Below are 23,503 nucleotides of genomic sequence, written 5' to 3'. Positions count from 1 at the left end.
CTGATCAAGGCGGGCGAAGCTGTCGCTGGGGAGCATCATCATGAAATGAACAACAACTAAAACAACAAAACACGCAAAAAAAAAACCCCACTCAAAAATAGACATGATCCCCCGGCGGAGATACACATTTCATGCCGTGGGTGTCGTTGTCACTGCCGATGAGTGAAGCGATGAGGAGAGGAGAGAAGGAGGGGGGTCTCCCACCAGAGTCCGATCAACAGGCCCCTCGTGCAGCTGAGCCCACCTCACGCGCACACGACTTGAAATGAGCTCTCGGCGGCTGATCTCAGTCCCCTGTTCGGATCGATATTTTTTTTCCAGATGTGACCGCCGACCGCTTGATTGAGACGCGAGAAAGACACACGTGAGGCACGGGGCTGGGGGGGGGCAGCCTCGTCACCTCATCTGATTGCTGTCAGTCCAGTCGCAGACATGCAGACCCCCCCCCCCCCCCCCCCCCCCCCGATATTCCGCGAGGTTCCTGTGGCACTGAGAACAGCAGAACGCCCCCACCCCACCCTCCGCTGCAGCCTCCGCAGCCCGGCCATTAAAATGCAAACACCCGCGCCAATGTGATCACTGAAAAACACGGCAGAAACAAATGGCTTTGTGAAATAGCCGCTGGCAGGGAAATCACTCTTGCCCTAATGTCGGCAGCCTCGCAGCACTGACAGTGAAAAACAGAGTCGAGAAGGAAAGTAGTTTCCCCCGAGCGCCTCCCCCCCCCCCCTTCCTCGACTCTCCCTGTGACATTCTGAGGTATATTTACCTTGTAAAGATCCTGACATTCTCGCCGTGCGCTCTAATAACGTCCTGAAATATGAATACGAGTGCGGCGAGCGGAGAGGAGCCCCGCAGAGCTTTTGTTAACAGGTATTGATTGATACCGAGGTGGTAAAAGGAAGCGAGGAGCGCGGGGGCCCCTGCGAGGGCCAACGGGGAGCCACTCTTCCCTGAGCATCTGTTAACCTTGTCAAAAGGATCTGGGCCCGCTGCCCCGCGCTGGCCGGAGGCGGCGTCCTCGTTGGCCGTCGCATGGCGCCTTGTGATTTCCTCATCAAGGCGGGAAAAAAAAAAGGAATCCAGCCTTAAGTATAATTCACGTCAAGCCGATGATGTTAGAAACGATAGTCGGATGCAACGACCGGCAGCATGTCGACACGACGGGACCTGCGGTGCGGGCTATCCCCCGCGTGTGGGCCTTTAATGTTGTGGTGATTTTTACTCTCTGAACGTATGTTTTCACTGTAAGTCCGTCTGCAAAGCGGAGCCACGCGGCCTTATGAACAGCAAAGTGAACATACAACCTTTAAAGTTTGAGGTTTACAGGCATAGAAACTTACGTGAAGCGAGCGCAGGGCTCGGACTGAGAGAGTATGATCTTCCCCTGATCAAGAAGAGCCGCGGGGGAAATTCAAAACGAGCGCAAACATTAATATAATTAATAACACATTTTATTCAAAATCCCTCCAGCAGCTCAAGATGACTGCATGAATTTAATTGCATTAAATTTTTTCACGTCCTGTAATTCCTTCTACTTCCGTGATACACACACACAAAAAGAGAAGCAGTTTAAGGTAATTACATGAGATTGTTTGAGGATGAATGGCTCACTCCGGGGCTGCAGCTGAATCAATACTTGACTGGAGTTTGAAAGCGGCGCTGCATCATTTGCTGAAATCACCATTGATTGGTCACGATCGGTCATTTTAAATCACATTAAAAATGACTGAAGGAAGAAGAGGAGACCGGCTGGCTTGTGTATCGCGTTTCCTCCGAACGATGCCGGATGCCGTGAGGTGTCACAGGAACAATAAAGTACATTTCCTCCCCGGAGCAACACCGAACAAACCCAAGTAACGAGCAGCCTACAGTTTTTTTGTTTTATTCCCCGTGATTTGTAGAGAACAGTGTTTGCCGTACTGTATTTTTCAAATGTGCCGCAGTCAAACCTGCCAAAAACTCGGCTTGATTAACAGACGAGTCGGCTCAACCGAGCGTTTTTTTCCCCCGCGTAGCCGGGGCGTGTGGGTTAGAGGCCACGCGTGGGACGGGCGGCTACGAGGTCAAACGCTCGAGTCAAACGCCGCTCTAATGAGCTTGAATCAAGCCACTGACCACCCACTCGCTGTTGACTCTCGAGCACTTATTGATTTTTTTTGTGGGGGGGGGGGGAGCTTGGACAAGCTGTTCCTCCTCCTCTGCCCACTCGATGACCCTCCACGCTCATCTCCCTCTTGATCCTTCCCCTCGTCTCTGAATGTTTTCTTTGAGCTTCCCCGTTCTTCTCTTTTTAAAGTTTCTCAAACATGACAGGTCTCGGATTTCTTGAGTTTTGCTCTCTCTCTGTCGCCCCCCCCCCCCCGCCAGAGTCAGAGAGGATGTCAGAAAAGAAGAAATCAAAATGCTGCTGATTCTGCTTCTGTGTACTTGTGTGAATCTTTTCTCACTGCGGAAGTAATCAAGTCAGACACTGACTGTGCCACTTTGAACTCTGACCTCCGATGAAATGTCGTAGACGGCCCTGCAAGCGGCGAGATGTGTCTCAGGAAGCAGCATGCCGCCTGGTTTGTCGGACAGACACGGATGCACGTATGATTCACGCTCAAACATTTCTTATTTTAATGATGACAAGCTTGTTTTTTTGCTTACTAGCAACTCACCTATATATATATATATATATATATATATATATATATATATATATATATATATATATATATATATATCACGTTATCACCCGTCACTTGGCCTTGTGGATGTTTGTTTGTGTGTGGGTGTGCGCGCGCTTGATTTACAGGCCATTGGTGTGTTTAATGGAGCCGATGAAGCAATGATTGCTCATCCAATCCTTTCTTGCCTTCTACCTTTTCTGCCTGAGCCTAATACTACACACACACACACACACACACACACACACACACGTATGTGATGCAAGAAGGTGGTCACATACACACCAAATTCTACCCCCACACACACAAATCCTGCTTTATAGGGGATAATCCAATGACAGCCAATTTACTGGAGGGATATATATATATATATATATATTTTTTTAAATTTCATCCTTTATTTATCCGTCGCTTCTGCTTTTACAAGGCAATTTGTTCGAGGTGGCTCGCTGGAGGAGGGAAGTATTAACCGACACTTCCATCGCCGTGGCCCACCACCTTCTCCTCCTACTCTCTCCCATCCTTTCAGGATTAAGACCCCCCCCCACCTCCCCTAAGAAAAAGAAGGGGTCCGGTGTAATCATGAAAGTGTCACATTTCAGCTGAGTGAGGAGGAATCGGTGGCTCCGGGGTCAGTCTAAAATTCTCCACCCTTCCCTTTTTGCTCCTATTCTTTTTTCTTCTCTTTGTCTCTCTCTCACCCACGCTCCCTCTACCTTTTTATTTCCTTGCCCCCGCCCTTCCTTTCTTTCTTTCTTTCTTTCGATGTGTATCGTCTCACTTCCTCATTCCTCATCTTGATTTTGTCCTCTTTTTCCGTCTTTTCTAATTTTCGCCCCTTCCACTCCGCTCCTCTCCAGTCTCGTTATACCTCCACCTCATCTCCCTCTCTCCCTGTGACAGTGCTTCAATAAGCAGAGCCTCCAGAGTGGTCTTGCTCAGTCAGTGGCCAATTACCCAGTCACATTGCCCGTCCTCTGGGATGGACAGGATTAGCAGGATCTGTCGAGTGACCGGACACGCACGCACGCACGCACGCGCGCGCGCGCGTGCACACACACACACACACACACACACACACACACACAGCCTTGGACACCTGTCACTTAGAAACAAAAACCAACTCGGGCTCCACCATCTTTTTTCTCCAACGTGCAATTTGACAGGCCAGTGAAGAGAGACACGGCGAGGCTGCGGAGGTGGAGGAAATGTACGCGGTATCAAATGCATAAAAGCTCAGTACGAGCTCCAGTGGTGCAGGCGTTGTGACCGCCAGAGCATCACCGAGGGATCAGACCTCACCTGGAGCACGGGGAGGGGGGGGGGGGGGGGGGGTTTGCAGCTTGATGGCCACGGCGGTGCGGCAAGTGAAGGCAGCAACAGAGCACCTGATGTCTCACACTTCTACTCCCTCCTTCTTTAAAAGAAACCAGAGTTCACTGACGACTGGAAAATTGGAAAACAAACAGTGGCCTGGTGTTTTAGGTCCAAAGTTTGGTTTGACTTACAGTATATATCGACCCGCCCTGACCTCCGCTCTCTACTGTTGCCACACTTGTCGAGCTTTCCACTCTCGTGTACAGTAGCACATATGCTTTTTAAACAACACTTGAACCCTGTTGTTACTCACTTGTTACACTTCGCCATGTTCCTTTCCTACATCTAAGTACCAGTATAGGAAGTATTTCAATCAGTACCCGATTCACACTGAGTGGAACTGCACTGGGAAATCCCAGTTACCATTTACGCAGATAAGAGCGGTTCACTTACCACCTTTTAAGTTGTGAGTGAAATGTTTTTTTGAATGACGACTATGAGGTATTCGGCTTTATCTAATTTTGTTAATCTAATAGGGGACTCTAGCTTTAAATAACAGCCCATTCTTCATTCACAGATACGATCACTGTCCCGTCTCCAGTATGAACCAGGGGCACTCGCACATTATTCATGTGCCTAACCCCCCCCCCACAACACTTGCCGAATTTTTGCAACTTCTTGTTTGCCAGCTCGGCCGCGGCTTCATAATCACTTCAGCCCACGCAGATCCGGCTGGTGGGTTCCGTCCTTCAAGCATCTAGAGCGCAGCCAAGATTCGTTCAAACCCGCTGAACTTCATTTCGGATTCTAGTCAAGCTCCTGAAGTTTCCAACGACACCGAGCATGTCAGACTGGATTACAGGGGAAAAGTGTTTACAGAGATCCACGAGACAAGTTAGATTTTTTCATTTTAGCAGCCATGTGTGTACGTTTGCTCTCCTGTGGTTTGAATGTTTCGCTAAAGGTTTTTTCTGATATGAAGCACGCACAGAATAGGTTTTTCTAACTTCAACTATTTTTCAGTCCAGAGTCAAAAGAGTGTAGGAGCCCGTCCAGATCCTGGCGAGACTGTACGGCGCTGGAGACATGGCTGGGGACTTCTCGGCCCCCCTGAGGTTAAGGTCAAGTTCAGATTTGGGCCCGGTCACTACGTTGCAGCGGTCCAGACAGAACAGAAATATCCCAACAACTACCTGATGGGCTGCCATGAAATTCAGACCAGAAAACTCACGGACCCAAGGACAATGTCTCTCACTGACAATTCCTTTTTTTCAAATTCCAATTCAAAATGAATACACTGTTCAGAGAGTCCCTTCCCTTTTGTGTCTCCCCTGCCCCAACAAGAACGAAGCGGACCCACATGTCTGAGTCACTCCGTCGCCTAAACCCCCCCCCCCCTCTCTCTTCTCAGACCGTTCGCTGACACAGTGGGAAATGAGCCTGGAAATGATCTGAGGAAGAGCTGGATTCCTTCCTCTGTTCGGAAATCCCTCTGCGGGCCCTTTTGAACTCGCCAGCCGTCCAAGGCCGGCTTATCCTGCCACTTCAAAGAACGCCCCGAGACCGCGCGCCGTACAACAGGGCTGCGGTGACCACTTACGCGCTCCCGACATGAGTGGAAACAGAGAGGAATGTCCTCTAATCTCAGCCCTGCAGAGAGAAGCTTTCAAGAGAAAGGCCCTGGCTCGGTCCTTCTACGGTTTGGCGGAGAAAAGAACCAAACTACTTGCTGGATTTTCCAGCAGGTGAAGTGGCACCCTGCCCTCCGTCGCCTCGGGGATCTTATGGAGTGGTCCTACAAATCCCAGAGGTTCAATGAACTCGGGTTGAAGACGTTTTAGAATTTGTTTGTGTCTGTGTGCGTGTGCGTGTGGAGCACGGCCGGAGTGGATTTGGCTTTCACTTTTCAACTCCGGCTTGTTTTCCTTCGATTTTCTAGAGCTTGATTTTCTGCAAAAGCGTCATCATACTCGCTCTGCGAGCGCCTCTACTGTTAGAATTTCATTTCCAATTCACCAATTGATTCCAACGATGTTATAGTAAATTGCAGCCACCTCAGGTCCACACAATAGCTGAAGGATATTCGGCAGACAGAGCACGGGATCAATATTAGCTATTTCTTTGGGATTTAAAGTGTACTTTTACTGGAGTCCTCACAAGAGACACATCGCACCACCATCTATAATCCGTTTATTGCTCACCAGAAAAGAAAAGAAACCAATGCTCCTAACAGCAGCGAATGGGAGCCAAACAGCCTCAAAATTACTATCATTCCCTACCTCTCCTCCGAAAAAGCTTATTTTTGATAGTGACTGAATCAAAGAGGCGTCTCGGAGTAATTAAGTAAATTATGGCTCGGGAGAATTGCAGACTTGGTCGAGAAAACTGCGCCATATGGATTCCTCTCTAATTACAAAGGAGAGCTGGGCAGAAATAGATCTTTCTTTCATCCCCAACCTTGGTGCAGTGGAGATGAAGCGGCTGTAAGCCCAGACTTAGCCCAGCGATCGACCTGCGAGCCAAGAGACAGGGCCGCGAGTTCATTTCCATGCGCCGGCTGCCTTACCCCGTTCATATTTATACTGTTTCCTTGGGAAAATGCAGTTTGGATTTAGCGAGACGAGGGAAAAAAAAAGAAGATATGAGACAGCATATTATGGAATTAATGGGGATATGTGTGCCTGGGAAATTGATGTGGAAAAAGAGGCAGGGGCTGAACACCGCTGCAGACTGAGAGACACCCTCACTCGCCCCCGTTTTTAAAAAAGTTATTTTTTGAATGACTCACATTTTATTTATTTGCTTTTTTTAAAAAATAATTTCCCCACAGAGGTCTAAATGTTTTCAAAGGTCTCTCCACTTTGCTAAAGGGAAAAAACTCTGAATCTTTTATCTACCTGTCAATTTTTATCGGCCAAACTGAGGTCAACATTTTAATATATTGAGTCTAAATGGTCAAATTATTTCATTTTTTCCATGAAGTTTCTGCTCATAGCAACAAAAACACAAGCCATGTTTTCATGGTTAGGTTTATGACACCCGCAGCCCTTTCCTGAAGTTAAGATCTAGGGAAGATTGTGGTCAAATATTGTTTCAATATTGAAGAAGTCAACGCTAAGTTGAAGCATGAGACGAGGCCACTATATTTATTTCTAGCGAAACAGAACAGAAACAAGAATCTATTTCAGAATATGTTTGATAAATAATGCCCAAAATACATTTCTTTGGAAGCTTTGGTCCTGCAATAAGGTCCCTGGTGAGAATATTTAACATAAAAACACAGTGTAGGTTCACAGTGTATGAGAATATTTGCTATTCAAAACAAAAATACTTTCCTTCAGAATCAGGAAAAATACTGTATGTCAATTGACTCCCCGCCAACAGCAGGGTGCCGTCAAATAGTGCGGTCTCCATAGCAACGGTTATCCCAAAATCGAATGGTGGAGCATCTATAGCCATGCCACTGCCGCTGGGCGGTGTCTGTCAAAAAAAACAAACAGTCATTACCTGAACCCCCGTCCCTTTGTATCGCGAGCAATCACGGCCCTATTCACGGTCTGCGGCGGGCAGGGCGCCTTTTCTCTCTGCAGAAATTGATTGAGGCTGGATTTTGAAAGAAGCCCAGCGTGGCGCTTTCCTTGTGACAAGTTTCAGGCCACTTTCTCCTCCTTCTGCCTCCTCCCTGTCATCGATCGCGCCTCCCTTTCCCTTCCCACAGAATCCGCCCCGGGGCCGGTAATGGCGTGAGGGACACAAAATTCACTTCTGGAGAAATGGCGGCATTTAAGTTTAAAAAAAGAGCTCCATCGCTTCATACTGTGCCAGCTGAAGAGTTACGACGGTCATTTCTCCACTCCCTAATCTTCCACCACCCCCACAAAGTGTGAGGCAGTGCAAAAGCTCCAACGACCTGTGTAACAAGGTGATGGAGCTCAATTTTTCTCATTGTGTCATTTTTGCCTTTTGCTGAACTGATCCACTCGTGGACACTTACTCCCATTTTTCTCTGTTGCCGGCACAGCCTCAGTCGGCACGATGGGAATTATCGCGTGTGTGATGACCAAAGCCGGGCTCTTTTTTTCCCCCTCCGACGCAGCCCTGCATGCAAATCAAAGTTGGATCAATCTGGGACTGTCTGATGAACTAATTATGCAGTAATTGTTCTGGTCCAGACCACTGATCCATTGTGCGATGGGGTCTCTTTGTGTCTCTCCATCGCTGATTGAGAATGATAATTGGTTTTTTTTGGGGGGGGGCTTGGCAGAGGGGCAATTTTGATCTGTCTTTTCTTCTTTGCCCCTGCACATGTACATGCGGAAAACAACCCTCCTCCACTCCCGCACTCTCCTCCCATCCGACCCACCCTCTATTCACCCTCTACTGAATGCGAGAGACGGATCCATCCTGCGAGCCAAACTGTAAAAGCTGCTATTGAAACCTCTAAGCGGGTTACCGGGGGTTAAGTGATGAGGCAGAGCTGCTATGCATTAGCAATTAGTGCATTTGCATAACTTAATTGAGTGTGTTTGGTCGATTGGACTGTCGTCAGCTCTCCCGTCACAGCCGGGACGTGCGGGGGCCCCCGCGCAACACCTACGCCCACAGAAGAAAACCAGAGGACATTCGTGCATGCACACTTCTCTGTAACAAAGCAGCTCAGTGTGTAATGGTAATCACCATTACCCAGAATCCCCTGGAGCAGGGGGTCGAATGCCAGCGACGGAACTCGAACCGCGTCCCTTTGAAGCGGCGTCACAAAACAAACGTCTGACCCCGTTGAGAAAGTAAAGTGAACCCGTAACGAGGCGGTGTTATTACAGTAAAGCCTTCCTCGACTTTTGGACTCTCTGACCTTTGACCCTCCGTGGCTTCGACTAATCGAACGGCGCCCCGGCCGCCTGTAATAAAAGCCAGCCTGTCTGGCACACGGTGGTGTTGTGGAGGCGTTGACCGGAGCTCGAGGCCTTTGTCACGGGCAAACAGACCATGCAAATCTGACACCAGTCCAAACTGGACTAGACTTTGCTGTAAACAAGGACTAGACCTACTTTTTTTCTTCTTTTTTTTACTTTCCACTGGAGCTTTTGTTTATTTTTGGTTAAATCAGTCGGGTGAATCACAATTAGGAAGGTGCCAGTGCTCTGAACCAGCTATGCCTACAAACCCTTCACTCGTTCACAGCAAATCATTAATTCATATAATAGTTAGTACTGTACTCATTATGATGTACGAATAATGGCCTACTTTGAACAGAAACCTCTTAAAGCTTAAAGGGAATCTGTCTCCACAGCTATTTTGCTTCCTGCAGTGGGCGATTTTGGACGAAGTGACCTTTTAGAAGCAGAACTTCATAAACGATACAGTTTGTAATTCTGGTAACACACGTGGGGTGGTCATGGTTGAATGGTCGTACAGGGCGTCAGTCACACTGTAAAGACTGACATCACTGGGACATTTACAGTACGAGCTGCAGCCATTTTAGAGTCATTAAACTATTTAGGTATGTAGCCTCACCACACTGTCTCCCCTCCTCTGCTCTCTCTTTCATTTTCCCTGTTAGCACTTAAGTCTCACTCAGCACCAACCCTCCCTGCTGTCCCCCACCTTCCCCAACCGCTGCCCTGTTTGCTTTTGTTGCAAATGTAGCCCCTTAATTGTCCAAATCAATGTGCAGCAGTCGCTCTCGCCGCGATTAGGCAGAAAATTGGGTTATGCGGCGGCAGTTGCCATGGTTTCAAGGCAGCCGCCGACTTCTAAAAAAGATCTCCGGCGAAGCCGCGGAGTGGCACAGTATAATGAACTTAAATTAAAGCAACTTCTTTTTTATCTCGATGTAGATTTTAATTACCCGGCGACTGTCTCTGACAGGAGGGAAACGAAGGGAGCGAAGGAGAGGAAAGTGGAGGCGAGCACAGGCGAGCGGGGGTGAGAGAACAGGGTTTATGTGCCAGAGCCCTAATTTGATCCATTAAGGGATACGTGTGTGTGTGTATATGTGAGAGAGAGAGAGGGAAAAAGTGTGTGATGTGCTACTGCCTGGCGAACATAAAGTCTCATTCGCACCCATCAAGGAGCATCGGTGCAAAGGGGTGAGAGCCCAGTCTTGTTAAACTCCAGGTTTCAGCTGTGAAAAATTTAATTAGTCTAATTATGCGTGTGCAACAGTCGAAGACGGAATGACTCCTCTTTTGTTACTTCCCCTCGTTGAGAAAGTGAGAAAATATGTTTCCTCCGTGAATAAGCGTGTGAAAAATATGTGCAGACGCGCTGATGCAATCAACAACTCCTCATCCTGCACCGCTCCTCCTTCTGGGCCCCGCTCCGTGACCTTCTGTGCCGGTTTCCTGGTTTCTTGCCAGTGATGAATCGCCAACAGCAAATGATTAACAGAAGAAAAAAAAAAGGAAAACTTACTCGTCCGCTTGCCAAACAAGATAAATTCAGTCCGATCTCCAGCACCTCGACTGTAGTTTTTTCTGGAGTGATTGATTAAAGAAAAGTTAAATATCTGCATGGCATTTAACAGCCGATGGCTCTGTACACACACTCACACGCGCACAGGCACACACACACACGAGCATAGTAACAGATGTTTCTAATGCACTGAAGGGAAGGGACATTTTTTATCTGAATAACTCTTATTTTGTATCGTTTTGACATAATCACGAAGAAGCCATACATTTTTTTGCACAATATCAAAATACTATGCACATTTTATTCGGTTCCTGTCTTTGTTTGCCATTGTGAATGTGACATTGTCCGGCTCTGCTCCACGTGAAAAAAAACCAAACCCACTTGTCGGACTTTATCTCACTCTGGGGTTCCTCGTGTGGAAAAAATGTGTAGATTGTATGTGAGAAAGTTTCATAAAAAATTCCGGTTGGATTTCTTCAGGTGCTGCATAAATCATGCAGGGGGGAAGGTTATGATGTTGCACATGGGAAAGAGAGGCACTGCTCTGGGCATTTTCCGGTGAGAAAAACTCAACCGTGGCAGTTAAAAACATCCAAGGAATATAGATGTAAGTACAGATGAGGGACCCGATGTGTTCCCGGGCCAGATGGGATATGTAGTTCCTCCAGCAAGTTCTGATCTCGTGATCTAGAAGTTACCCCTTCTGGATCACTTGTCCAATACGAAAGAGGCAACTTCCTGGAGGCTCCAGACAAATTCCCGTGGAAGTGAGGATCTGTCTGCATATACATTTAAATTCTGTTGCCGCATTGTCACAGTACACTTCTTCAAACCTTCCACATTTAGGCTTATGGTGGATAGCTGAGCGGGAGATACAATACAGTGCACGTTCACCGTATTGGTTTAAAGGATTGAAGAACATCAAAGCCTCCAACTTCCTCTTCCGATTCTGCACACTTCTAACACCTGTACCTGCAGGCTCCGAAAAGGGGAAGTGGACTCGCCAGCGGTGCTGCACAAAGATCCTCCTGGAAGTTGCAGAAGTGTATTAAGCATCTCTGTGTCCACATATCATGGCGCCTGTTGATAACTGCTTTGCTTTTGGAGAACTGTGATAATTCTGGATATCCATTTGGGCAACTTTGGCAACACTTGTAATCCCCAGGCGAGCGCCTTCAGCTCTCCGATTGGAGCCTTTCAGCAGTCGCACACAAAAAGAATGCAATTTTGCAGCATGAATATTATACCTGAGGTCTGAAATGGAATCCTCACGCTGAATGAATGTCCTGTTTTGTGATTGCGAGCACTCTCTCGACTGCCCAACCTGCGCAGCGACACACACACACACACACACACACACACACACACACACACACACACACACACACACACACACACACACACACACACACACACACACACACACACACACACACACACACACACACACACACAAACGAGTTTTCCTTGCTACTGATTCGGGGCCTGTAATTGTGAGCAGCGCAGCAGGAAGTGAAGCAAGTCTCAGCTATTGACTGGCCCCAGTCTCACACTGAGCTAAAACACAGGGGTGGTGGCATTGCCGCTGAGAACATGTCAATTTTGCTCTTTAGAAAAGGGGAACTGCTTGAAGACTGAAAGCAAATCAACACGACTATCGACCCAGACAACCCAACCCTGTAAATTGCACTCAGAGAGACGGGCGAAACAACAAAAACCATCAATGGGCTTCTATTGATGGCCAACACTTTGAGTTGCATGCCTTTTACTTCCAGACGAGGACTAGAAAGACTGAAAGGAAAGAAAGAAAGGCCTGATAGACCGTTCAAACACACACACAGTGTGCACTTGCAGCAGCATCAATTTTGATGAACAGCAGCAGCAAACTCTTTTTGTTTTTTTAAATATTTTTTTTTGTAGGGTGGAAGAAAGGGCAACGCATGTTCTATGTCACTGTCAGAAGTATACGACAAGTACACAAATATCCGATTGATGAAATGTGGGGTGGAAGTTTTGAGTCTTGGGAATTTTCAGGGGTTGAGGAAGGAAAGTGTAGATCTTTATACGAGGGCAAAAAAAGAAATCGGGCTGATGAAGAGATCATGATGAGATCATCAGCTCGATTTTGTTAGCTTTTTTCTTTTTGAGCTTTTCGACCCATGGTGTTTGGCGTAAATGCAGCTTAAAGAAAAATAAGTTTCAATCTATTCCTTTTTTTAAATTTCTGGCAGACTATGCACAGGAAGTGCAATTTACCTCCCATCCGTGAAAAACAGCGACACATTTGCTCTTTTCAAATGGAAAATGATATACAGTAATGTTTCTTTGCATATAGAGTGAGGAAGTGAGATCACTCAAACATGCGCGGAGACACATTGCAGTGCCATACGCAGGTATGAACGGGGGCTGCAGAGCCAACAACTGACAGCAATGCTGGTGTGCAAACACCGCAGAGTCGCATTGTTGTCAAACTCGTCTGCTCTCATGTCAGACGGCAGCTCCTTTCTCACACGGGACAGATAAAATCAGAATTTCGCTGCACGTCTGTGCGATTGTGTGTGCGTGTTGTGTTGCAACATCTCTGACAGTGACACCTTGTCCTTCATGTTTTTTCACATGGCATTCACATTTCTCTGGCACAAACAGGAAGTGTGCAGAGGGGCAGCCACCTTGAGCAAACAGAGGAGCTTCTCCATGGAGCAATCACACACACGCGTGGTAATATGAGAAACGTACGCTGTGCGTATGTACATTCACTAAAGGCGGCTGTGCCATGTGGTCAAAGTGCTCTGGAAGTGAAAATTTTAAATATTAAAACATTAAAATAGTATGCACCTGATGGCCTAGTGGTTAAGACATGTACTGTACAACCACAACATTAACCACAACAATCTAGTTGTGGTAATTGTTGCATTTCCAGTTTACAGGCAAAAAAAAAAATTGTATAAAACCTGCTGGGTGCGGAAAAAAATTGATTGCACTGAGTGTAGTGTTCTCCAGAGGACTGCACAAGCACTCACAATCAAGACGCGCCAACATCATTCAAAATATGTTTTTTGTTCTCGGCCTCGACACCTGCTGTAACGAAGAATACATTTACCTCAGAAACAAGTGTTTAGTTTACTGCTACCACTCAAGGAAGCCCTTCAAACTTTCCAAAATTTCTACCTGCAATCTCTCGCCGCCGCTCGGAGCGAAAGTTGCCAAGCGCAGTTCTGAGGACTTGAAATAGTCAAGCTGTGGAAGGCAAATCCAGAGACGACACCTCAGCTGAGTCTAGATTTGCCCATGCTCCCAGGGTTTAGATAGATAAAAATTTATATGGCAACACACATGTTCAACTGCTGACGGCGTGTGATCGCAGCCAAGTAATGGCAACAAGAACGCCTTCTGATGAGTCAGCGGCTGCCGTGATCACACTGGGAGGAACATGACCAGCATCATATTCTCTTAAACACGTAAACCTGGTGGGAAAACTACGTTCAGTCCTAAAAACCTGAACAAAAACTTTCTTTTCCCTCATATTTTCCATCTCTCCATTAAAACCAATTCCTTATTTAGAGAGGGGGCAGAAGAGGGCTGTTAGGGCCTCCATTGTTCCGTTCCGTACACACCGAAACACAATGGCAGTGGAAATAATTGCTTGTCCCAATTATGAATCCATCTGCCATGGTGGCTCTCTGATTTAAGGAGGGGGGGGCGGAGGGATTCCCCCGAGCAAAACCACACAATGTGCAGGAATAAAGCACAGCAACCTGTCAGCGGCCATTAATATCCATAAAGGCAATTTCACAACACACCTAATGACACAAAATGACAGACAATGACGATCAGGTAATTAGTATGTGTGAGGTGTGTGTGTGTGAGCGCAGGGGGATTAGAGGGAGAAAAATATTCACTTGTAAAGAAGCTAGTGACTGCAGCTGTGAAATAAGTGTCATGCTGAGTAAATTTTACAGTTATTTTCCTCAGAGGTTTCTATTTTCTGGTGCTTTCATTTATCCTCCGCTTCACTTCATTTCAAAAAGCACGGAAACTGTGTGACGATACTTTCATTAGTGTCCTCTTCCCTCAGGACAAAAAAAACACAACGCTCTCAATCCTCCAATGTAGTGTTACAGTGTTATTCATCATTTCTAACTGTATTAGATAACTTTTTGCACAATTTTTTTCCCTTTATGTACTGTATGAATATGTGCAAAAAATACGCACATATAGGCTTCATCCCCTTGTCAAAATGCTGTATCTCATTAGAATAAAACGGTGTCCTGGAAGAAATTTTATTTTCTGTTTAGAAAAATGTGTGCGCGATGAATAATTTTAAATTATTACACTTGTTATTCTTGTTACTGTATCATAAATATAAATATGTCATGTAATATCAATGCAATCACCAAAAAGTACAGCTTTAAAAGGAAGACATTTTTTAAAAATTGTATTTTATTGTAATTTGATGAAAAGTTTGAAATGAATTGAAACTATGTGAACCTCTGGGGTCCGGTGTCCAGTATGAACTCATCTTTAGGTTGATGGTTACTTACGTATATATTTTTCTAACATGTCTTTCGTATTTAGCCAATGTTCAGAAATGTGTGTAAAAATGAATAATTTGAAACTTTTATCATTAGTTTTGTTTTCATATCAGAAATATAAAAAAATATATAATAAAATATAAATATAATCACCATAAAGTACAGATTTGAAGGGGGCAAAGGTATTTTACTGTCATTTGAGGAAACATTTGAAATGAATTGAAACTATATGACACGTTGGTATTAATATTTCCAAAGTGAAGTATTCATACTGCGGAGAGCGCAGTTTCCTGGAGAGCCGCCGCCGCCGTGATTCCTTCCGGGTTCCTGTGTCGGTTTGTTTTGTTTGGGTGGATCACCAGCGGACGAAACTCGGCGTGACACCGGGTCTCAGGTCCGTGTTCCCCCTCCCGACTTTTGACCCGGACAGCTCGGCCGAAGACAGCGTGTCCCCTGCGGGTTCTACTCACCGGGTCGCGTCGGTGAAGTCGAACCGGGGAGACGAGGCGGCGGGGCTACACCTGTTGCTCCCGCGGTTTGGACAGGTGCTGCGGCTCCGGCGGCGGCGGCGGGGAGGACGGGGGGGGAGGTCGACGGGTCGACGGCTCGAGAGGAGACCGACACCTGGATTATTCCGCTCGCCCCTGTCTCCGTCAGTCGTCTCACTCCGCAGCCGGCGGGTGGGGGTGTGTGTGGGGGGGGGATGAAAGTCACCGTGACTTTCGGCGACACCGCGGTGGTGGTGCCGTGCAAGAGCGCCTGGACCGTCCGCGACCTCATCGACCAGGCGACGCGCAGGTACCGGAGGATTCTGGAGCAGGTAAACGACAACAAACACCAACAAACAAGCAGGAAAAGTTCTTTGAATTCCCTCTCATTCTTCACCTTAAAAAAAAAGAAGAATTAAATATAAAAGAAAGAAAGAAAGAAGAAGCTGCTTCCCATATACTTGGGGAAGTTGCTAACTGCTAGCATACATGCGACACGAGTCGGGGTTCCACGACTCGTGTGTTGGCCAAAGTCAGTTTCAGTACTAGAATTGAGTTCCAGGTCTGTTTACTACACTTCTGCGTGTCACCCAAGTCCGATTCACAAACAATACGACCAGGCCTGTCACGATACCATCGACCTATCGTACGATACATTGATATGAACTGTAATAATGAACAATGGTCGTTGTGTCTCCACATGCCAACAGTCCAGCGAAGTCTGTCCTCTGTCCTTGTCGTATGATCAACCACAATCGCTGTATTCGTCTATAAAAATGTCAGAAAATATGGATTTCTTAGTACTTTCCTTAAGGCAGCATGTCTTCGAATTGCTTGTTGTTATCGCAATAATTTCTAGGACAATATATCGCGCATTGTGTAATATATCGCATATCGTGACGGGCCCAAATATGAGTCCCCCCATCTAAAGTAATAATATCGTCATATATGTAATAAATAACGAAACACGAATACAATTTACAAATAGAATTTAGTATGAATTGTTTTACGTAAAATTGTAAACTCAATCGTAAACATCTTTTCTGCATTGTTTACTATGTGTGTGTATGAAAGGCTCATATTGAGTGTGACAGGCTCATATCATATCTCGCAATTGAGTTTTGTATCAGAAATTAACATTTCGTCCTCAACACAAGTGGCTGATGTTGTTGTGAAGTGAAAGAGAAAGGACACAGATGTTCAAAAGTTGCACAGAGAGACGTCCGTCCTAATAGATGTCTTTCTTGCCTCAGTGGACCACTTTGCAATGCTGCCATCCATGGCACATTTTGGATTACGAGTGGACACACACTCCGAACCAAACTGTAATATTACTGTAATATAACACTGGTGTAGTGTGTCGTCTCCCTGTGACTCGTGGCTGATATGAATATCGCACGTACAGCACACGCAAAGATGCTGTACCCGTCCCCCCCAGCTCTCAGCTTGCTGATGTTGCAATCACTTGAACATTAATCATTCTGCAGAAGTGACCTTTTTATTAATCAGCCGCATTGTGCGCGCGCGCTGTCCGAGCGTGATAGTGCGCTAATGTGTGTTTTGTCTTCGCGAGGACGTGAGTGGCGCTCGGCGGCGGCAGCCTCGGCTGTCTCACCTCCACAATGGCTCCCCGGTTAAAGCCCTGGTATCTCGGCGGGCAGGTGGAAGTTTACCGTTTGATGTCCTCAGCGCGGCAGTGGTCGGGGATGTGCGCTGGCGGACGGCGGGAGGCTTTGTCCTGTGAGTGATTGGGGATTAGAATTGGTGACAGGCCCCCGGCTCTTATCGGTTCTGCTTGTCCCCACCAGCTCAGCATCGCCTACGCATCCTCTCCCCCCGAGGTGAGCAGAGAGGCTGGGTTGTAGGGGATGTGAGAGGCCGGCGGGAGCAGGGGCGGACGCGCCGACTGGGCGCCTGGATGGTTGAACGGATTGCTCCCGCGCACACAAAAATGTAAGACATGGCCACATGCGCTCAGGAGGTAATCTCGCTCCGTGTCCCCTGAGCTGTCACGTCTCTTGCTTTACCCTGCAGCCCCAGTTGATTCTCACCAAAGATGCTGTAGTAGGAAAAATTGCAAGTGTGTGTGATCAGAATCCATCCCAGGCCTCTGATTGCTTTTCACCAAGCATGTTAATTAGGAGCCGTTGCTACACTCTAGACACTGACTCAGCATCTCTGTTGCCCTCTCTTAATAGAAGGAGATCACCGCGAGGACAGTCCTGCTGCCAGCATAGTCCACTTATCGCCCGCGTTAACCGCACACTCCTCCTCTGACAGCAGGGACGCTGTCAAAAACCTTATTCACCGAGGAGTTGTTTGTGTGTCGTGGTGCACACGGCGAAGAGGACTCTGCACAGTCACGCTGCGTAGACCTCCCCTAATAAGCAGTTTATTTTAGTGTGATCTCAGCCGTGACTCCATATTCAGCCACTCTCATCCACTGCAGCGGTGACGTTTACCGACAAAGACTTATAAAAACGACTTCCCATTATACAGTGTGATCTGTAAAAATATGAGTGTATGTGTGTATATGCGCAATCAGGGCAATGAATGGTTTTCCCCACGCGTTTGTTTTATCGCACGTTGTTCGAGCACGCCTAATGTGGCACGTAATGAAGTGTAAAGATTTGCACCTGAAGGTGTTAACAAGAAAATGAAATGGATTCAATCTCAACTTACTTCCACCTGTCGTCCATATAATTTTGTATACGAGCAAACGACAAGGTTCTTTTGGTGGAAAACGAGTTCCAATTTCTGTTTCTACAACTAACAGTAACTTTTGATGAGATATTTAGTCTATAGGAATGCAAACAAAAATAATGATCATGATGATAAATCGTGACAAATCACATGCATCCCCTCCACTGAAAGGAAAGAAAACGTCCACAGGTGCAGCAGAGAGAAAAGTCTTTAATAGCAGCTTGACTACCTCAGTGTTTATTGATTACCATATCAGTGTATAGGCCTGTAGCCAGGGGAGACAGATGGGTCCTGTCTCCCTCTTGTCTCATGCTCTGTCTGTGCAGGCTCAGTTCATATTACACTCTCTCCGCTGACACCTGAAAACGTGCCGGACAAGCCGAGAATGCCGTAGCTCGGTTTGTACGTCAGGGCTCGGCAAATGCAAAAGGAATTTCTGAAGCTTGGTGTGAACTGTTGCAACCTGCCGTTTTCTCTTCCTTAGCTTTGTTCTGTGACATTGGAATTTAGATCACATTCAGATAAATGGTCACAGTCGTAGCATCCTGAGGTTTTTGGGGACAGATGCCCGATGGTGTGCAAGTTTACCAGTTTGACCAGACATCTTGGGATCAAGAAGCGGATGTGATTATGTATCAGTTTCAGATAATAATTTAAAAAAGCCTGCCCGTCTTGTTTCAGTTTGAGCTGCATGCTCAGCAAAAGTAGATACAATTCTTTTATAAGCAGCATAAGTTAATCTGGCCATTTTGCAGGAGAGGAACATGACAGCCGTGTTCATAAATGCAGCTGACCATAAACCAAAATGTTCGAAAAATGTAACTCATTATGATGCATTGTATCTGGATAGCGGATGGAGAGAGGTTTATAACATTGGAGAAGTCAAGTCATGGCTAATGCTAACATTAGCTCATCATGCATGTCATTGCATCCCTGCGTAAAAAAAACCTACTGATTACAGTCGAACGTATGGCGAGGGCAAAGGTCAAGTCTCTCGCTGTCGTCGCTCCTTCAGAGAGGGAAATCTTTCCCTCTCCTCTCCTCTCCTCTCTCGCACCAATGGACCCGTCTCGAAGACGTCGTCCATTAAAGACGTATTTTTTTTCATCCGTCGCAGCTAAATCCACACCACTGTGTAATTACACATTCTTCTGAGGATCAAAGTGTGAAATAGCACCGCCAACCCCCACCACGGCGAATTTAGCTTCACTAATCGCTCCGGCGCTTCACCGTTCTGGAGTGGTGTCGTGTTTGTTCACCAGAGAGAGAGGGGGGGGGGGGACTTAATTGTGTAATTTGCAGGGAATTTACTCTTCTAACTGTCACAGTAATAATTCTCCTCCGCTATGGACTGACTGACTCCCATCTCCTTTTGTTTTTCACGTCGAGGGAAGAGTTCAGGACACAAAGGGTAATTTACCGGGGGGGGGGGGATTGACAACGAGCGACTTCAGAAGACTTTTTTACATTTTTTTTTATTCCCGTCCTTCCTCCTTATAGATTACCTTCCCTTCTGAATTGTCACACATTCGGCCCCTTTTCATCACGATGGTTGAAAAGGGAGGACGGTGCGTTTTCCTGTGTTCTCGTGGGCGCTTTAAGCGCGGCCCCGCAGAGGTGACGCCAATTAGCACACGGGCATCGCCGCGCTCTAATCCACTGACGGGAATTAATCCCTCGCCCCGAAAAAAACACGCTCGCACTGCTTAATTCATCAAGGTGTGTGTCTTAACACTGGTGACTTGGGTGCCCTTCCCTCTTTTGTTGCTGACACACACATGCACACACACACACACACACACATGGAGTGTAAGCGAGGCAGAAGAATGCAGATATTCCTGTCAAACCAGTTTTCTACCAAGTGTAAATGCTTTGCCCTGACGTCTCACACTGGTTACACTGGTTTCAACATCCAACCATCATTTACAAAATGAACATCAATCAATTTGAAGAAGACCTGAAACTAGCGATTGAGACGATAGAGAAAGATGTCGCTGTCTCATAGACGTACGAGGAAGTTAGCAATCCTCTCATTTTATTTCTTTCTGCAGTGACAGGACGCTCTGGGCTCCGGCTCACTTGATCGTATGCCGGTTTGCACATCACACAATACACTGTTGCGTTGTGTGGACATGGCAGTGTGTTCCGTACGCTACTTGTGGTCGCGGATTACTCTCTCAGAGAGCCGGTTGTTCACATTACGGGCACTTCTGAAGAAAGGGGAGGATTCTGGCTTTCGTTCCCGCGATTGAAATCCCAGGCTCTCCCAACCATTTGTTTTTCAAGAGAATGGACCTGGCCCCCATTGTAATAGGCAGACATCCATATTTTTTTTGCCCCCGTAATTCACATTTGGATGCAACGGAGCAAGAACGAGCCCGCTCACAACGGGGCTCAGTGATACGGCAGAAGCTGCTCGCTGGGTCTCGGCCAAACTCATTCCAGCGTCCGCGGCTCTTAGCCTGTAGCCGTTAATTCATCTGCTAATGTAGTCGTGTGGTTCTCTGGCCAAATTGCTCATTGGTGTGGGCACTTCCTAATTTTCCATTTTCTCCTGCACACATTGTCAGGAAATGACGAGGCCTGTCAATGATTTCTATTCTAGAATAGAAATGTCAATCACAAAAAAAAAGGAGAAGATTGTTATTGTTTCCATACTTCTCGTTGGATTTTTGTTGTTGCTGTTGTTGTAGAGATTTCAGATTGCAGCTCAGATAAACGTCCTTGTTCCCCTCGTCAGTGGTGTGATGCCCCAGGCTGAGAGTATTTCCTGCTCTGCGGGGTGTGTTCACTTTGACCTCTGTCAAAGTGAACACACCGGTGACAGTGAAACTGGCCTGGAATGTGCCCACCACCGCTCCCGGCGGAGCTGCGAAACTGGAAAAAGTTACCGACTGTCCTCCTCCTCCACCTCACTCTCACATAAACTGTACTGTACTTTTTAAGACCCAGTGTTGTACATGTGCAGACTTTACTATCCCAGTTGTGTGTTAACTGTACACTTGGGCTGCATTATTATCATTATCGATTAATCTGTCAAATTATTTTCTCGATTAATCGATCAGTTGTTTGGTCCATAAAATGTGATAAGTGATGAAAAGATGTTGATCGCGTTTCTCAAACCCTCCGAGATGATGTTTTGTTTTGTCCACACACCAAAGATATTTAGTTCACTGTCGTAGAGGAGCAAAGAAACCAGAAAATACTCACATTTAAGAAGCTGAAATCAGAGAATTTTCAAATTATTATCATTATCAAAATAGCTGCAACTGTTGACGCTCTACTGTACACATAATTAGTTGTCAGCTGGTGTTATGACTAAATGACTTTTGTTAGAATTGTGCCGCAATTAGACATTCGCCGAAGTCCAAACCTTTTTCCCTGAACTTTAGGTCTTTGAAATAAACATTCTGTTAGTTATTCAAGCTATCTGATGTTTTACTCTACAGCCCTAACGTAAAATCAATATTTTTGGTGTCTTTGTGTCCAGCATGGGGACATTGGCGTGAAGACCCACCACCTGGAGTACGCTGACGGAGGAATCCTGGACATGGACGACCTGCTGAGTGATCTGGTGGACGACAGAGACAAGGTGAGGAGGAGGAGGAGGGTGTGCGGTGCGTCGTTGTTGTGTTTTTTCCTTTCTTCGCTTCAAATGAGTTTGATTTAACTAGGCTCAGTTTTTCTGGTGTTTCCTAATTTGCGCTCTACCTGGTATGTGGGATAGTGAATTGCAGCAGGGAATCTGTCACTCGTATCCGTGCTCAGAGTCTGGTAGCAGATTTGTTTTGACTGCAGACTAAAGTCTCCAACCTGGCAGGATGTCAGAATGTCTCCTAAACAAGGTATTTTTTATTTTATTTTTTGTAGATCAGAACCTTGTTTTGCTTGTCACTGGTTATCAGGAGTTTGAATGTGATAAAATGAGTTTTTATACTGTATGATTGCTTCTTGATTTGCCCCGTACATGCGACCTCCTTCCCTTCGGTTCCACAGAAAGTGAAGCAGCAGCAGAGGTGACGGTGCCGTGTGATTTTTAACTGTCATGTTCCTTTGAAACCCAGTTCGAGGGAAGTTCTCCGAAACGGCAGCGGTGCAACTTCACAGGAGACGCGCACACAACCCAGACAGTGGCCCTGTTTCTATAAAGGAACAAGATTTCATCCCTCTTGATAATTTCCCATAATGCATTCCTAAGATATGCTAATGAGCGGCCCCCGGAAATCCATATTCATAAACCACCGGGCCAGGACGAATGATGAATTACCAACACTTAGTCAGCAAGAAGGCCAAATGAAATGGAAATGGAATATTCATCCGACCCGGTGCAACGCCGCAACAGTTAGCGTGTTTTAAACCGCATGAACAATCGTTTGTGTGTGTGTGACTGCAACTTTGGCAAAAATAGTCTTCGCGAAAAAGGGGACAGAACTAAATAATAGATTTGTAAACTCGGAGGGAATCTTCAATGACTGGGAAAAAAAAAATCGACGAAAACTTTCGTAATCCCAGAGAAGAGAGGCCTCATTTTCCCCGGATGATGGAATTATAATCATAAGATCGGCATCTTGTTTGTGCAATAAGACGGCGAGGCACAGATTTTTAATGACTCATTTTCCGACCTAAACCCGCTCCGTCTCTCCGCGTCGACAAAGTGATCGGATCACGTTTTTTTTTCCACTGACGAGTTAACCTGACGTCGGCTCTCTCTTCCCTTTTCTTCTTGTGACTGTGGACCCCGCTGAGCAAACTCCTGAAACGTTTGCAGGAACCTCGCCGCTTTCACCCAGCTCTCCGAACGCACCCTCCCCGCTTTTTCATCTCGCTTCTCATTTTATCCCTTTGTTTTTGCGGCTGATGAAAAGACGGCAGACGGAACAGGATGAGTGCACAGGATCCTTCATAACGTGTCAATCATCTGACTTATCTCCGGGCCTCGGCTCTCGTAGATTAATGAGCTGCGCCTGGCATTCTTGATTAGTATGACTTCCTTTTGTTTGTCTACGTTTTTATATTCCCCGCCGCAGCCGACAGATTCTATCTTTAGTGCTTCTCTCTCTTTTTCTTTTTTCATTCGTTCTGTTATTGTGGCTGATGCTTTGTCGCCATCAATCATACAGGAGTGGTCCCATTGTGAGGGCCCTCCACCGCACAGCATGGGGCCCGTGTTAGCCACGGATGCTAATGAGAGATAATGGTTAGCTATTTGTATGCCCAGTGGTTAGCTTAGCCGCGAGTCCAGACCTCTTTATCTGGGCCAGCCCCTGACTATTATTCAACACTTACACACACACACAATTCTCTGTGGTCCCCGCCTCCTCCGCCACAAGAAAGCGAGTAGCGTACCATGTTGGTATTAGCGTGCAGGGAAGTAACG

General features: G+C 46.5%; 1 protein-coding gene and 1 long non-coding RNA gene across 7 annotated transcripts in view; one reads left to right on the top strand and one right to left on the bottom strand.

Annotated features, from left to right (window-relative positions):
* LOC118301237 overlaps positions 1-23,503 on the bottom strand; it is a 1,055,945-nt gene that overhangs the window by 672,525 nt on the left and 359,917 nt on the right. The window lies entirely within an intron of this gene.
* pard3ba (par-3 family cell polarity regulator beta a) overlaps positions 15,223-23,503 on the top strand; it is a 121,917-nt gene continuing 113,636 nt past the window's right edge. The window contains exons 1-3 of one of the 2 annotated variants that reach the window (XM_047330717.1): positions 15,642-15,755; positions 17,232-17,376; positions 21,617-21,718. In XM_047330717.1, the coding sequence (XP_047186673.1) occupies positions 21,677-21,718 (42 nt within the window). In that variant the 5' untranslated portion in view covers positions 15,642-15,755; positions 17,232-17,376; positions 21,617-21,676. Of the gene's footprint in view, positions 15,756-17,231; positions 17,377-21,616; positions 21,719-23,503 lie in introns of both variants that reach the window. The other variant, XM_035629808.2, reaches the window with a different exon arrangement.

The sequence above is a fragment of the Scophthalmus maximus genome, chromosome 1 (genome assembly GCF_022379125.1).
Source record: "Scophthalmus maximus strain ysfricsl-2021 chromosome 1, ASM2237912v1, whole genome shotgun sequence".
Lineage (NCBI taxonomy): Eukaryota > Metazoa > Chordata > Actinopteri > Pleuronectiformes > Scophthalmidae > Scophthalmus > Scophthalmus maximus.
Note: the sequence above shows the minus strand (reverse complement) of the source record. Positions and strands in the feature narration are given on the sequence as shown.